This window comes from Excalfactoria chinensis, chromosome Z (genome assembly GCF_039878825.1).
Source record: "Excalfactoria chinensis isolate bCotChi1 chromosome Z, bCotChi1.hap2, whole genome shotgun sequence".
In the NCBI taxonomy this organism is placed as follows: domain Eukaryota; kingdom Metazoa; phylum Chordata; class Aves; order Galliformes; family Phasianidae; genus Excalfactoria; species Excalfactoria chinensis.
This window is the reverse complement of record NC_092857.1, coordinates 26,374,966-26,391,047: the sequence shown is the minus strand read 5'-3', so window position 1 is coordinate 26,391,047 and position 16,082 is coordinate 26,374,966. Positions and strand designations below refer to the sequence as shown.

The 16,082-nt window shown below is 38.2% G+C and overlaps 1 protein-coding gene across 2 annotated transcripts in view; it reads right to left on the bottom strand.

The window, feature by feature from the left end:
- SLC1A1 (solute carrier family 1 member 1) overlaps positions 1–16,082 on the bottom strand; it is a 51,012-nt gene that overhangs the window by 15,971 nt on the left and 18,959 nt on the right. For both annotated transcript variants that reach the window (XM_072358983.1, XM_072358982.1), the window contains exons 3-6: positions 5,085–5,177; positions 4,516–4,630; positions 2,488–2,530; positions 1,100–1,207 (exon numbers count right to left, since the gene is read on the bottom strand). In XM_072358983.1, the coding sequence (XP_072215084.1) occupies positions 1,100–1,207; positions 2,488–2,530; positions 4,516–4,630; positions 5,085–5,177 (359 nt within the window). The remainder of the gene's footprint in view (positions 1–1,099; positions 1,208–2,487; positions 2,531–4,515; positions 4,631–5,084; positions 5,178–16,082) is intronic.

Genomic DNA, 16,082 nt, shown 5'->3' with positions numbered 1-16,082 from the left:
CATGTCCTTTCATATAGCCCATATTCTCATGATCTTAATACATACCAAATTAAATTTCGAACAAGTACAGTAAAAAGAATATTGACCTGCTATTGTTCACAGTTCTGTGTTTACAGTATATTGAATTTCTTTCTTACTATCCTCTAATGTAATTAAAGGATCTACAAACTTCCAAAACCCATAAGCATTTCAGACCTCAAATCAGGGACTTGCTAGACATCTTTACTTTTGCTTCTCAGAACAGCAAGGTATTACATAACAAAAGTTTTCTATTGTTTTGCTTTCCATTAAAATGTATATATATATATATATATATATATATATATATATATATATATATATATATATAATGATTTTCAGTTAATTTCTATCTGGGACACTCAGTTACTTCATGGCTGCTTAAGCACCTTCCACTGATATATATGCAGACTTCCAATAATAAGCATTCTCCTTAATTTCTCAGCGAACTGACAACTAATTTGCATATACATTTAATGGAGTATATAAATCCACTATTTTCTTATATAATATACCAACTTAATATTGCTTATTTACCAGTGGAGCCCTCAGGTTTTCTTAAACTTACTTGAAGACCCTCATAATCACCACTAGAATTTACTTACTTCATTTTCTGTCCTTCCTAAAATATATCTATATACCACATCCTTACTTATCACAATCACTAGCTGTGGTGTCAGTACTTTAAGTTCATAAAAAAGACAGTTTGTCTTTTTTTATGGTCTGATAATGATAGTATGGAAAGGAACATTTTAAACCTAAAAGAAGGGAGATTAGGATGAGATATTAGGAGGATATTCTTTACTCACAGAATAGTGAGGCACTGGCACAGGCTGCCCAGAGAAGCTGTGGATGCCCCATTCCTGGAAATGTGCAAGGCCAGGTTGGACAAATCCTGGGCAGACTGATCCAGTGAGTGGCAACCGTGTTTATGACGGGAGGGCTGGAACTGAATAGACTTTAATGCCTGTTCCAACTTAAGCCATTCCACGGTTCTATGATAACAACTAAATCAAATTTAATCTACATTCTTCCCTCTCACTTCCGATATTACAATGAAATATAACAATAAAGGTCGCACCTCCAAAACTTCTGCTGTCGTAGCAGTTGTAACAGGTTCTTCTGTAGATGTGGAGCTATTTTTATCCACACTGGTTGTAGCTTCCACTTTTTCACGTTTGGTTTTATACTGTAAGAGTTGTTCCAAAAACGAAAGATCTGATTTAGAAACTCAGGAACGGTCAAAGACATAGCTGCCCACTAAAAATAAGGGGGAAATGAAGCAACCCAACATGCACATACATTATTTCCCAATTAACATGAGACACCAAGTTCTTTTTTTTTTTTTCTTCTGATTTTGTATATCAAACAAGAGATTCACAGTACTCTGCTATAAATTCTGCTTTCCAGATTTCTAGGCATCCAGTGGGTCTGGTGCAGTCTTGCAGGGGATGAGACATAGCTCCAGACAAAGACAAAGGGATTTTTTACTGAGAACACAAGTGTGAAAAGAATCACTGACAGCCACTGCAGAAATAGTCTGTTGTGCTGATACACCCGATTCAACCCACACTGCTTTTATCATGGAGCAGATATGACAGTCTCACTGTCTATAAAGAATGCTTACAGCATCCCACTATCAGGATGGTTACTCCAATATTGCTATTATGTGGCCTGTGAAAAGATGGACTACTTTTGTTCTTTCCAAAAGGTTTAGTACAGGGTTTTATAGCTCAACAAGGCACCAGATTTGCTCTTAAAGTAGTTAAGATATGAAATAATCTGCTTGGAGAAGTTTAGTAAACTGGAAGACCCTCAGTGTCATGCACAGGACAGTTAATATCATTTTCTGATGGGAAAGGTAAACTACCCCACATACAAACTTCAGAGTAACTGGTCGGTAGCCACTGGAGAATACAAAAAGGAAAAACAGAGAACACCACAAAATACAGTTGGATATATTTATGGATAAAGATGACTGAATCTGAAGTAAAACTATACAGACAATGGTTTCCTTTTCCATCTTCCAAACCTCACTGCTTCCAAAAGAGATGCTTCCTTTCCCTCAAGATGAATCATAAGTTCTAGAAATGGACATTAGATGTGAGATACAGTGGTGTGAGGGCTTGGTTACACAGATTTCATCAGAAACAGTGAATTTTTAAGAACTAGGAAGTAAATTCTTGTGATAAGATTCTTGTAATTCTGCCTGTCCCAGAATGGAGAGATGTATTAACACAATGGTTGATTTCTGCATTCAAGCCCTAAAAACAACATTTTTGCAATGGCTGATCCAGAGCTGACAACAGAATATTTATCATAATGGAAACAAAACCAAAATTCCTTAAAAGAAGTATTTTTATGGGAGATTAAGTTATTCTCAAATTACATAATTTTGAGAGACATAAGAGAAAAATCTGTAGTCAGCAATGACAATTACAGAAACAAAAAAAGGGTATTTAAACTTACCTGTTGAAAACAGGCCTGAACAAGATTTTCTGGGAACATATTCCTATTTTAAAAAGTAGAGGTATTTTAACATTAGACTACAAACATTTTTCTAAATAAAGTGATAAAATCTGCTGCTTGACAGATCAGATTGTGCTTCTTTATCCAGAGAGAAGTGTAGTTTGTACTGACAGATTCAATTCTAGAAAATCAAAGATTCAGGACTTCTAATGATCAGTTGGCTGTTTCTGTACTATGGATTCTTTGGGCTTATTTTTCCATATCTTATTTTTCTGCTTGTTAGCTACTACATTTTTTTCTTTATTTATTTATTTACCTTCTGTGTCACCTCCACCAATTGCATGAGGAATGCAGGGGACAGTTTGAAGTCTTTCAGGTGACTTATAAAATGTATGTTGGAGAAAAAGAATACGAAAGCACCACATATTTGGTGTCCTATTGTAGTTTTGAAATCATAAATTAATCTTGGTGATGAAAGACTTCCATTTGTTATTCCAGCATCAATTTTTCATGCACTGAAAAATTAGGAAATTAAATCAGAAGCAATGCAATCCAATTGTATGCCTCTTTTCCGGTACCCATTTTCACATTCAAACAATTGCAGAAAACAGCATTAATTAGGTGTTTATTGGATAACCAACCTCGTACAGAGAAAGCCAATTTCTATAGTTCAGGAGAATTTTTTATGTCTCTTTAAGATCTTGTACAAACTCTTGTCTTTATTTTTCAGGTTTTTAAAGCAAAATTTAATTGAAAGCAAGAGTAGTTCATACAAGCTTGAGATTTTCACCAGTGTTTACATGACAGTTTGGATTTGGATCTGATTAATATGTAGAAAAAAAATTGTAATTTCCTTTAAACATAATTTTAGATCTCAACTGTAACTCCTAGTTTACAATATTACATTTGTTTACTATAAAGCGTAGTAAAAACCCAAAGTAGTCTCATTATGGTTCACACTGCTTCTTGTTATAAACAGATGTTTTTATGCAATGAATTTCATCAGCCCTTTCATGTGCTTTAACTTATTAATGTGGAAGTTACTGGTAACAGACTGCATTAGGTTTTCTTAAATAGTTGATCACACAGTAACCCAGTTTATTCCTGCTGCAAATGACCACAAGGAATTAAGTGAACCTTCCAAGGAACTGCAGGATGGGACAGAAGCTGGGACAGATGTGGACCATCACATTTGTGGCTATGGGGTTGAGGCCCATTCATGCCAAAGAGATACACCTTGATCTGTGCTGGGACAGAGATGCACCAGAGGGCCACAAACATTTGCTATTAAATATGATTCTTTCAAAACACGTACACACACACACATATATATGGGTATATATGTCCATATAACAAATGTCAAAGAACTGTGAATCTGGAGTTGTTATCTACAAATGTCAGTAACATTTCATGAAATTAAGAATGCTAAGAAGGTCACTTTTAGATAGAATGCAGTTAATCTTAGACGATAGATTACATAAAAATTCAAAAGGGTAGGAATAGTGATATAGAATAAAGACCAAGTGGCAGCTGGGAAAAAAATAACCCTTAGAAACATTTGTGAGGAAACAGTGAGTACACAGCCACTATTACTGTTTTTGTTGATTTTACCAAATTCATTAAACAACTTAGAATTTATTCAGTTCCAATCAAACCTGAAAATCTGTCCAAATCTTTTCTAAGGGGATGCTTCATTCTAACCACTTTACATATCTATTTTTTACCAGGACAATACTGAGAAAACACTTATGATAAGGTTCCATTAGAAAATGTTGATGTGACATTTTTTAACAAACCACTTGAAAGTTGCTCTAAAATGTCAGACCTGCTAGCAAAGAAGTTATTTTCTCCTTATTCATTGCAACACTATTGGAAAAGATGTTACTGTATTATGCATTATGACTTTTTATTTGCTGTTTATTATTAATTATTAATTATTTATATCTTTTACATTATTTTTATAGTAAACAACTTTACATTATTTCATACCCCAAAACATGGGTATGGAAACAAAAAAAAAAATCTCACCTGATCAGATCCAGCATGGCATCAACAGTACTGACTTCTGGGGTGCTGCCCACTCTATCTATTTCATCTGCTGATTGAGGCACTCCAGGTTTGATGGTCACAACTAAGACAATCCCTGCAGAAGGAGAACCAGGGGAAGAGCTCGCATTACAAGCAGAGGCACTGGTGCCTCTTGCTAAAGTAACGAATCCTGTATAGCAAATTCTTCATGAGCTAAATTCATCAAATTCTATTTGTTTCAGTAAAACCAGTCTATAAATGAAGACCTTAAAAAGGGCAAGATGTTCACTCCTATTTCCACTGTTGGCCACTGTTTACCTAACTAGGCCGCTTTTAATCTTGCCTGAAATTTAAAGCAAAACTGCCTGTGACTACCTGTTGGATATGAACACAGCCCCACCATGAATAGCAGGACTAACTTCTTGCATCTGGCTACAAGAGTATAATAATGTCTGTATGATTCCTGTCTCTCCTCACCATGCTGTCTTGGCAAATTAGTGTTGTCACAGTACTGCATACTTCTAACTAGGCAATGCTGAGGATTTTAACACATAAGCATCACAAATTACCTAGTATTACAGCAATGACTGTAGTGCACAAGTAATATACGACCGCTCGCAAACCAATCTTCCCAGAAACGCTGGAATCCAAAGCAGCAACTCCTGCAAAAAGAACCACAAGACAAAATGCTAAAAAATAGTTAAGAAGAAATTTAATACTTTTGTAGAGGCTTAATTTTATTCAATAAAAATTTCCTCATGCTAAATATTTCTTAACAATTAATTGCTAGTTGCATTTCTGGAGAATCACTGTCGCGGACACTTGCTTCTGCTTCTTTGCAATGGTTTACTCGATTTTTCTAGGAAAGGTAATGAGTTTTTCTGATTTCTTGATGCTAGTGAGGAATTAGACCTCTATTTGATGAAATTATGTTGTAATCTATTTGTATGGTCACTTAAATAGTAAGTTCACTTTCACCAGATCTTTAGTTTCAGTTTTAAAACTAAAGGCTGCAGGAGGGGAGCTGCTGAGGGCTGTTGTCACAGGCTGCTCAAAGGCACACACAGATACATATGTCAGGATTATTCCTAGCAGGATTGCCTATGTTAACAAGTTTAGTTACAATATTTATTTATTTATTTATTTTGCACTAAGGTTCTTCTGCAGGTGGGCAGTACACACTCCTTGCTGCTGGAAACTGAGGGTAGCTTGTCAAAGGAGGTGGGGAAGGTGCTGAGAAAGGTGTTGCTCTGATGCCAATTTTGCTTCTGGCAAAAAATACTATGTAAGACTGCTGAGGAAGTGCCTTTTAATTCTTTAGAAGCTTTACAGTAGTATCTGTAGGCATACAATTCAGTAACTAGAGCGAAATGAGCATTGTGACTGTAAAACCTGACTGTCTATAATCATATTGGTTAATAATTCACAACTATCTTTTTTATTATACATTTGTGACCCTTTTATATTTTTATGTTTATTGACTTAGATTATCAAAGATTGGCCAGATTCTCTTTTATAGGAAAGCAAAAATACCATGAGGATATTTAATCTCAGAGATGCATGACTCTGCATTAAGAATAAATACTCAGAAGCTATGGGGAAAAGCACACTGAAAATTTCCAATGATAATGTAACTTTCTGATCTTTGAGCTGAAAAGCAGCAAGCATACTTCAACTGTGTGTTAAAACCTGTTTCAAAAGATGTGCTACAGCAATAACAACTTGTGCCTGCAGCATTCATATAATGCCTTACTTGCACTGTTAATTGTTACTGAAAATGCAAACAACCCTGGGAGGGGGGAATGAAGGTTATTTTATTATTTATTTGATGATATTGTAGTTTTCCACAGACAGTATGTACAGTTAGATTGATTGCAGAAAAAATTACTTATACATGCATAAATCATGATGTAAAGACTATCACACCTGTACAGCAAATAATAATTTAAAAAAAAATATGTTAATATTGCAAAGGAGCACAGATTCAGTGCACAGAAAAAAAGCACTACCACAGCTATTATAGGAGGCTGTTAGCACTGAGCTTGTTTGAGGTGCAAACAACACAGTGCACATACAATCAGGGCCATTGTTTTCATTTCTCATGTTGACAGTTAGGTAAAACCAAGTGGAAAGGAGGACATTCACACTGTGGTGAGCTAAGCTGCGACAATGATGGAATAAGAAGTCTTGAGATGAATAATAATAAATAATGGTTTTTGTGGACAATAGAACAGCTGATTTAAACGACTGTTGATGCTGAAACTTACTGTATCTTCACAACTAACCTAGAAGATTTTACATTGTGTTTGTAAAGAAGAGGTAACTGTTACTACCAAAGATCCATATTTTATAATAATTAATTGATTTCTAAACTAAAGCTTGCTGTCTAAACTGTCAATATTCATTAGGTAGCCAGCAGAGGTAGGATAATACTTTTCTCATGGGCAGGATTTCTTCACAAAGCTTGCTTTACAATAGTGTCCCTGATAACTGAGAAAGTCTACAGCCTAATAATCATGAAAAGTTATTTCCCTGGAGTACTCACTTATAAGGATTCTACAATTAGCAAGATACCAAATTCCTGTGACAGCAATTCTAATGGCTCCAAATGAAATCCCTTTGCAAACTATTATATTTGCTGGAGGTACAGAGCCATAATTAAGAGTAATCTTTGCCCCTGCATTTTTAAACTGGATAATGATTCTGTCAGTAAGCCCTGCTAGAATCTAGCTTGTGATTACACTGCCATGTTGGTGCTGTTTTCCTAGAAGCTATAAAAACATGCAAATAATTCAGGCACACACAACTAAGTACAAGTATGTTCTTAGTATGACAGGTGTGAGATTTTTTAGGAAGACATCTGTACTCCGCAATGAAACTGCATTCAGGATTATGATTGCATTTGGGAATGAAGTAGCATCTAAATTCTACAGACAAGTTTGCACGAGTTTATTTTGTAAATGTATAGGAGAACATCATACATAAAAGTAGCTATTTTTCCAGACATATCTCACTGCCATGAGTGAGTAATTGACAGTATTTTATAACTGACAGTTACTAGGTCTTCTTCTCAAACCAATTAAGAATATATTTTCCATTGGAAACATATAATTGCTTTGTAATTCATTTGCAAATAACTGAACAATTTGATGAGAACAAACAAAGCATACAACTGATTTAGCCCATATGAAAACCTCTTCCTCTAAGATGGTATATACCCTACTCAAAACAGAAAGCTTGAAGTGTTGTAAATTAAGACTACAAAATAACTATAGTTAACAACTTGCATTTCTACTGTGGATTGCCACTAAAAGTTTACAGCTATTTTATTTGAACTTTCCCTTCCTTGACCTATCCCTGAGTTTTATATTGTTTAAATAGGTTTGAGAAGACTGACTGTAAATGCAGTTCACAGAATTTTATTAGGCATGATGGATTCTCCTTCATACCTTGGGTATTTCAAAACTGTTGTATTTCAAATTAGTTCCTTAAGTTTTCATTCAACAGATATTCTAATTTAGCCACAGACACTGAAGTATGGAATGCAATTTTGTGGCAACAAAACACATGTCTTAAGAGAAAGAATCACAAAGGTACATTAACTGATGTTAAAATCTACTGATCTATTTAACTCTTATCTGTATGATTTCAGTAGAACAGAATAAAAGCTTGAATAATTGAAGCCGAAGTTGGAAGTCAATTGCCCAGTCTCCTGTATCTCAGCTTCCACGTTTTCTGTGTCACAGATTCCAACTCAGAACTATCTGTATTGGTTTTATCTCTTTTTCTTCCCCCAGTGTTATCTACTTCACTAAAGTTAACAGTTGTAAAAAAGTAAAAAAGGAAAACAAAGAGTCAAATGAATTCTCCCTTATCTTCTTCTTCCAGAACCTCAAGATCCAACCAAAATCCAATGATGCACTGTCTATGAATCTTATTTAAGGAAAGGATGGGAAAAATAGCACAACTAATAATCGTTTTGTCTGACAGGGTATTAGACAGCACCAAAACACAACAGGAAATAAGGGATGTCACAGGAACCTCAACAGAACAAAAGTAGGCATACACTTTGGGTATTATATGCAGATATTCTGTGCTCCTGTGAGAACTAGAAGTGAACAGGGTTGCATTAAGAACTAGAAACAATCCCAAGCCTATTCCAACTTCTCATACTTATAATCATACCAGATACCTAAAGGATAATACTTCTATTTCAAAGAGTTTGACATACAATTATAGACTTGTCCTAACAGAGTACAAGGGTTTATGCTTCCCTTTTTTTCCAACATAAGAAACTGCATGTATAGTTCAGTGCTGTGATTTTCTCTGTTCAACAGTAACAATCATACCTAATCACTTTGCCTTTTTTTTTTTTTTTTTTTTTTTTTTTTTTTTCCTGCTCTTAAAACTCTGGTGTCATCTCTTGCAGTACTTCTGCAGTACTTCCTGGCTGTTTTCAAAACCAGAAGAAATCAACTGAAGATCAGCAGAAGCTGACAGAATCTGTTTCTTTCACTGCATCACTTCATCTCCACAATACATTAATCATTAAGTATAATTTGCAAAAGGCTGGGCTGCTTACCTCCTTTTGCCAACAGCACTACATTTTATTATCAAGATGTGAATTTTCCCTGTACAGAGATCAAAACCACTTCTCCAGCTCGTAGCACTGTTGGCAGGCCCTTTTCTTTAAACGTTATTGAGTGCTGGAAGGAAAAGTCCAGCCAAAGGGCTTTCATAGAGTTTCCAGCCAATCACAGCTTCCTCCTTGAAACTTAATTTTTTCCTCTCTTTTGTAGCTAACAGTATCTACATTGAGAAACAATTGAAACCTGGCAGACATCAGCTTGAGTACAGTTCTCTCAGGTTACCAATATCTAGTTCACTATTGTAACAAAAATACGGAAACAAATGTTCCTAAGGAGTAGAATGCTACGGCTTTTACACCTCCTCATCTATAACTCAGAAGTTGATTAAAGAACAAAATGTAAAATTGTTCCCAATTAACTTAAGACTTATTACTTTAACTGAAGAATTTCAAATGCTATTAGGTTCAATAAAGAATTCTAAACATTTCCCAAATTTCCACTTTAATTATCTCCCTTCTCCTGGCCCCACCACTGTTTTTGGGTCCCTCACTACATGAAATACACAAAAGGCCCTGGAGCACGTCCAGAGACAGGCGACAAAGCTGGTCTTATGAAGAATGGCTTAGGAAAATGGGATTGTTTAATCTGAAGGAGGCTCAGGGGAGACTTTATAGCACTCTACAACAACCTGAAAGGAGGTTGTGAAGGAGGTGGGGGTCAGCCTCTTCTCCCACAGAATTAGAGGGAAGTGCTTGGTGACTCTTTGGTTCTATAATTTTTTCCCTTTCTTAAAAAATTCTTAAAAAATGTCCCTTCCAGTGAAGGTAAACTGTGGCCTGCAGTTGGCTGCCAAAGGGATGGATAAGAATGCGTTGGCAATGTCAGTTGTGGCATGTCACCTGGCTGCCTTTGACTCCAGTTCATATTGAAGTTCTAGCATGTTCAGCTAACAGTAGGAAGTTGGCACTGTGTGAAGATTTTTGTTCAAAATCACAGTGCACACTGGCCAAATCTATTATCTTCATTGCTACCACATCCCACATTGGCTACCAATAACAGTCACAGGTTGAATTCTTTTTCCTTGTCACGCAGCAGGAATCTAGGCCCCTAGCCCTTTCCACCCATACCTCCCCCGACACCAGAAAGCCAGGAGAGAAGTGAAAAGGAGGAGGTGCTGCTTGACAGAGATAAAGAGAACACTATTATACTAATAATGGCAAAGGAACATGAGATCATACAATATAAAAGGCATCAAGAGTAATAAACAAACAGGAAAACAAGTGTCTCCTATCTGCACTGCAAATTTGGAGGTGGAGAGCAAAAAGGTACATCCTTACATGCCCGTCACTTTGTATCTACCTCCTGGAAACGAAGTGGGAAGGAACAGAGCATTTTAGGAACTGTAGTTCTCCCTTAGCAGCTGTCCCACTTCCATTAGTTCACTGCAGAATGACACAATATGGAATACTTACATAAAACCATGACAACTCCCTTCAATTACTAGAAAGCTGCAATGAGGTCTCCCTCTTTTGCAAATGGAACAACTCCCAGCTTCCTCGACCTTTCTTCCTCAGAGAGGTGCTCAAGACCTCTGATTATCCTTGTGGACCTCCTCTCACCCCACTCAAACAGTTCTGCATCATTCTTGCTTGGGGTCCTCAGACGTGGACACAGTTCTACAGCTGGGGCCTTGTAAGGGCAGTGTAGATGGAGACAGTCAACTTCCTTGTGCTGCTGGCTGTTCCTTTTTTGATGCAGCCCAAAATTCTGCTGGCCTTCCACACACTGCTGGCTTTTTTCAAGTTTACGGTCCACCAGAACTCCCAAGTCCTTATTCACAGAACTGCTCACAAGGAGTTCTCCTCCCAGTCTGTGTATACACCTAGAACTGCCTTGGCCCAAGTAGAACACATTTACTTGGCCTTCTTGGATCTCACTAGATTCCAATGGGCTCATTTCTCAAGCCTGTCTAGGTCCCACTAGAAGTCATCCCTTTCATCCATTGTATCTACTGTACCACTCAGCTTATTGTTGCCAGCAAACTTGCTGAGAGTGCAATCTCACTGTCCATATCATTTGTAAAGATGTTAAAGAGTTCTGGTCCCAAAGCAGACCTCTGAGAGAGACCACTCAGAACAGCCTCCACCTGGATGTAAAGTTGTTAACTACAACTCTTCGGCTATGACCATTCAGCTAATTCTTTATCTGCCAAGTAATTCACCCTTCAAATCCATTTCTCTCCAATCTATAGATAAGGATGTGGTGTGGGACCATGCCAAAGGCCTTGCACAAGTTCAGGTAGACCACATAAATTGCCCTTTTTTTGTCCACAGATGCTGTCCTTCCATTGCAGAAGGCCACCAGATGGGTTAGGCAAGATCTGCTCCTGGCAAAGCTGTGCTGATTGTCTCAGATCATTACCCCTCATCTCACACATGCCTTAACATAGTTTCTAGAAGGGTCTGTCCCATGATCTTTCCAGGCACAGACATGAGGCTCTTCAGCCTCTAGTTCTCCAGGCCTTTCTTTCTCCCTTTCTTTAAAATAGGAGTGATGTTTCCCTTTTTCCAGTCACCGGGGACTTTGCCATGACTTTTCAATTATGATAGAAAGTGGTTTGACAATCACATCAGATAGTTTCTTCAGGACCATGGAACTCATGTAATCCAGCCCCATAGATTTGTAAACATTCTGTCTCATGAGGTGGTTCTGAACTTACTTAGGTCTTACAGTGGGATAAACTTTGTTTCCCAGATCCTGCCTAGAGTTTAGTGGCAAGAGAAGCACAAGAAGCCTGACTGCCAGTTCTGCCTACTTTAACAGTGGGGGTACACTCTCTTTGGCCTGTCTCTTCTGACTGATGTACCTGTAAAATCATTTCTTGTTCTTTTTTATATCCCTTACCAAGTTCAGTTCCATCTGCACCTTGACCTTCCTGATCCCATCTCTACCTGTCCAGATGGCATTTCTACATTAATTCCAAGCCACCTGCACCTATGTTCACTGCCTATGCATTCCCTTCTCAGTTCGACCAGCAGGCCTTTGTTCAGCCATGCCAGTTTCCTGCCTCCTCTACTTGATTTTTTCTGCTGGGGGACTGAGAGCTCTCGTGTTCTCAGAAGGGTGTCCTTCAAGAGGTGCCAGCTCTGTTCTCTTCTTCTGTCCCTAAGGAGAGCTTCCCAGGGGATCATATCCAGTAATTCCTTAAACAGCCTAAAGTTTGTTCTCCTGAAATTCAGGCTCCTGACTCCACTTTTTGCCAGGCCCATCTTCCTCAAGATCACAAACTCAAACTGCGTGTTATCACTACAGCCTAGATTGCTTCCAGTCTTAAAGTCTTCAGTGAAGTCCTTTGCATCGGTGGGCACCAGGTCCACTAATGCTTCACTCACATTTGGTCAGTCCAATACCTGGAGCAGGAAGTTAATCTCAAAGGTCTCCAGGATCCTCCCAGATTGCTTGCATCCCATCACGTTGCTTTCCCAGCAGACATCTAGGTGGCTGAAGTCCCCCATTAGGATGAGAACATGCAAGTGCGCTGCTTTTTGTAGCTGAAGCAAGAAGGCTTCAACAGGTTCCTCTTCATCAGGTGACCTGTAGTACACCTTGACCACCAGATATCCTTTATTGGTCTGTTTTCTAATTTTAATCCCCGAGTTTTCAACCTGATCATAGCTGCTTCTCAGACAGCTCTTTGCAATCTATCCATTTCTCAACATAAAGAACTCCCCCACCTCTCCTATCCAGCCTCTCTTCTAAATAGCACATAGCCCTCAATTGTAATATTCCAATTGTACAGTTCACCACACTATGTTTCTGTGACACCAAATAGATCAGGTCATAGTTTTCTAATTGCACAATGGTTTCCATCTCCTCCAGTTTATTTCCCATGATGCATTTATTGCTGTAGAGGCACTTCAGGTGGGTTTTCAGTCTCAGTATGTTCTTGGAAGAACCCTGCCAAATTTCTCTGGAACAAATCTGAGCTCGTTCCCTGCTTCTTCCCAAAGAGACAGTTTGGCTTGGCTTTTCTCTGTCACCCAAAAGCACATCTCCTTCCCCCCTCAAATGTAGCTTAAGGCCCTGGTGATGAACCCTGACAGCTTGCTGCCTAATATATTTTGCATCCCATTTGACATCACATGCCTGATGCATCCAAGATCTTATTACCTAAAACCCCAAGCATCATACCATCCATAAAGACATTCGTTCAACTGGTCCATTCTCCTCCTCCCTCCCAGGTCTCAGTCTCCAACTGGAAAGATCAAAGAGAACACTACCTGTTCTACCCATCCCTTCAAAATCCTCCCAAGGGACATAAGGTCACTTTTAATATTTTCTGATTTCTCAGTTGAAGTCTCCTACCCATCTTGTAAAAGGAGTGGATAGCAGTCCTCCAGCCTTACCATACCCAGAAGCCTCTTCCTGATGTCCTGAATGTGGGTCCTTGGCAGGAAGCAAGCCTCCCTGAAGAGATTATCCAGGTGGCAAATGTGTGCCTCTGTGCCCTTCAGCATGGAGACACCAAGTAGTAAGACCCTTTCCTTTTTTTGGTGGCACTGCTTCTGATTTGGGTCCTGGGTTGGACCAAATTAATGTTTGTCTCTGATCAATTATGAGCCACTATCCACACCCTCTTCTCATTCCATTCCCAAAGCTTTGTACTTTATAGAGGGGATTTCAGGGACAAGTTCTTTCTTCTGCTCTGAGCAGAGATGAGACTTCAAACAGAACTGTTGGCCTGCCTGCATCACTGTACAATACCACATAGTAATCTCTCTGCTCCTGGACATTTCTCTGTCCAATGACTTCTTTTCACAACCAGGAAACCTGCTGAGAAACACAGTATTGCATTTTATACTATTTCCATATAAATTCTATCATTATTTAATAGTTGGTTAATGGATATGGGAGTGTTCAAGAGGCGTTTGGATGTTGCGTTGAGGAATATGGTTTAGCTGGGAAGTATTGGTAATGGTTGGGCTAAATGATCTTCTAGGTCTTTTCCAACCTTGAAAACTCCGTGATTCTGTGATATACACAGGAAAGGTTATTTTCTACGGCAAGGAAAGCTCTTCTCTGTTGCTCTAAACACAAAGTCAGATTTGGAGAGATCTTTCAGTTCAAATTGCCGGGTATCATGTACACAAGCCTCCTTGTAACTAAGTAGATCGCACTGACTCTTCCTGAACAGGGACACGGGTAAGAGCCACATTCACTGAGATTCAGACTACATGTTAAGATTTCCCAGCTAAAACTAAAGCTTCTTCACCCATTCAGTCTCTTCCTGATGAAGCTATATGAATTTTGGATGACTTGCTTTTGCAAGGCAACATACCACTACCTTATCATTTCTTACATGAAAAATGTTCCACTCAGGTCTTCCAAAACAAAAAAAGGGACAATTAGCATCCATTTGTCTATTTTCCCTTGGTTCAGTACTTCACATAAAGACTATTTGAAGGAAAAATCATGTTCTGTAAACTTCAGACAATAATAGCTATATTAGTAATCAACATAACAGCAGTGAATTAAGAGCCTATATGTAACTGAAGCATTCCTTGACTCATCTGCCATTTTCCCTCTTTCCCTGTCAGTTTCTGAGCCTCTTCTTTCCTTCTCTACCCTTTTAGTTGGAATGAACTTGTAATACAAGTTTATTCTGACTTTAATTAATCTTCTGAAAGTTCCCTTTCTCCACATTTACCTTGAACTGTTAAGTTTGTTAGTTTCTTAGGAATCACTGTTATTTCCTTCCAAGGACTGAACAAGCTAGTCTGTCTTTAGCTCTTTTTCACTTTGCTCTTTAGAATTATTTAGGAAATGCAGAAGTACACATTTTGCAGATGAGCAAGACAGTCGGGACCAAGCAAATAATTCAGTTTTCTACCCTGCTGTCTCTACGCAGCCTTAGGACGTCTGCTGAAGGAAACGAGGCACAGGTAGACTTCTTTTTCTAGTTTCCATAGATGGTAAGGACACAGAAAGAAATGGAAGGACCAGGCCTGTAAACACCTGGCTTCATAGAACATGCCATCACAAAAACTTCGGATTCTTTGACAATGGAATGGAATATATGAAACAGGCTTGCAAGCACCATGGGTTCCACTGCTTTCAAGGAAGGAATAGAGTCCTTGGACAAAAGCTAGCAGAGCTCAGTGGTAAGGCTTTAAAATAGGTTTAATGAAGGACAGAGGTACTTGTGAGCATGACCACAATACAGCATGAAGCACCATTGCTAGGTTAGAGGATTAGAGGGTTGCAAGAGCTGGGACTGTTCAGACTGCAGAAGGCTCAGGGGAGACCTGACCTCAATACCTAATGAGGGTCTCTAACATACAAGGGGACAGACTCTTCAGTAGTGATAGACAGAACAAGAAGAAATATTAAAACAACAACAACAAAAACAACAACAACAAAAAAACAAACAACAACAAAAACAAAAACAAAAAAAAAAAAACACAGGGATTTAGATTGAACATAAGGAAAAAAGGGGAAAACACAAGTAAAACACGACATGTATAGCTAATTCTCATTAGGAGGACAGTTTTCACCCAAAAGCTGCCTATGAAAACCAGGTAATACAGAATCAATGGCAAACAGAAGACCCAGATTCTGTAGCATGCAATGTCTCAAATGAAATTTTTGGTGACCTACTATCTCTGTCTTCAAGTTTGTTACCAGAAGTCTCTCATTTCTATTTTGTCAGTCCCTCTTTAGTATTTTTCCTGTCTGTTGAAATTTACTGGAAAGGAAAATTACCTGTTTGACAGCTTGTAGCAACTACCCTTCTAATAAACTTGACAGAAACACAATTAATCTCTTTCTTTTCTTATGAGTGTTAATTATTCCACTGGTACTGTTGTATGAGTGTAATATAAGAATTTCTTAATAAATTAGCTGATGAAATCTTGCAAATCAGTGGCTGAGGAGGGGGAAGGGCAGCAAATGTGCGCAGGTAATGAATAAGCATCTGTT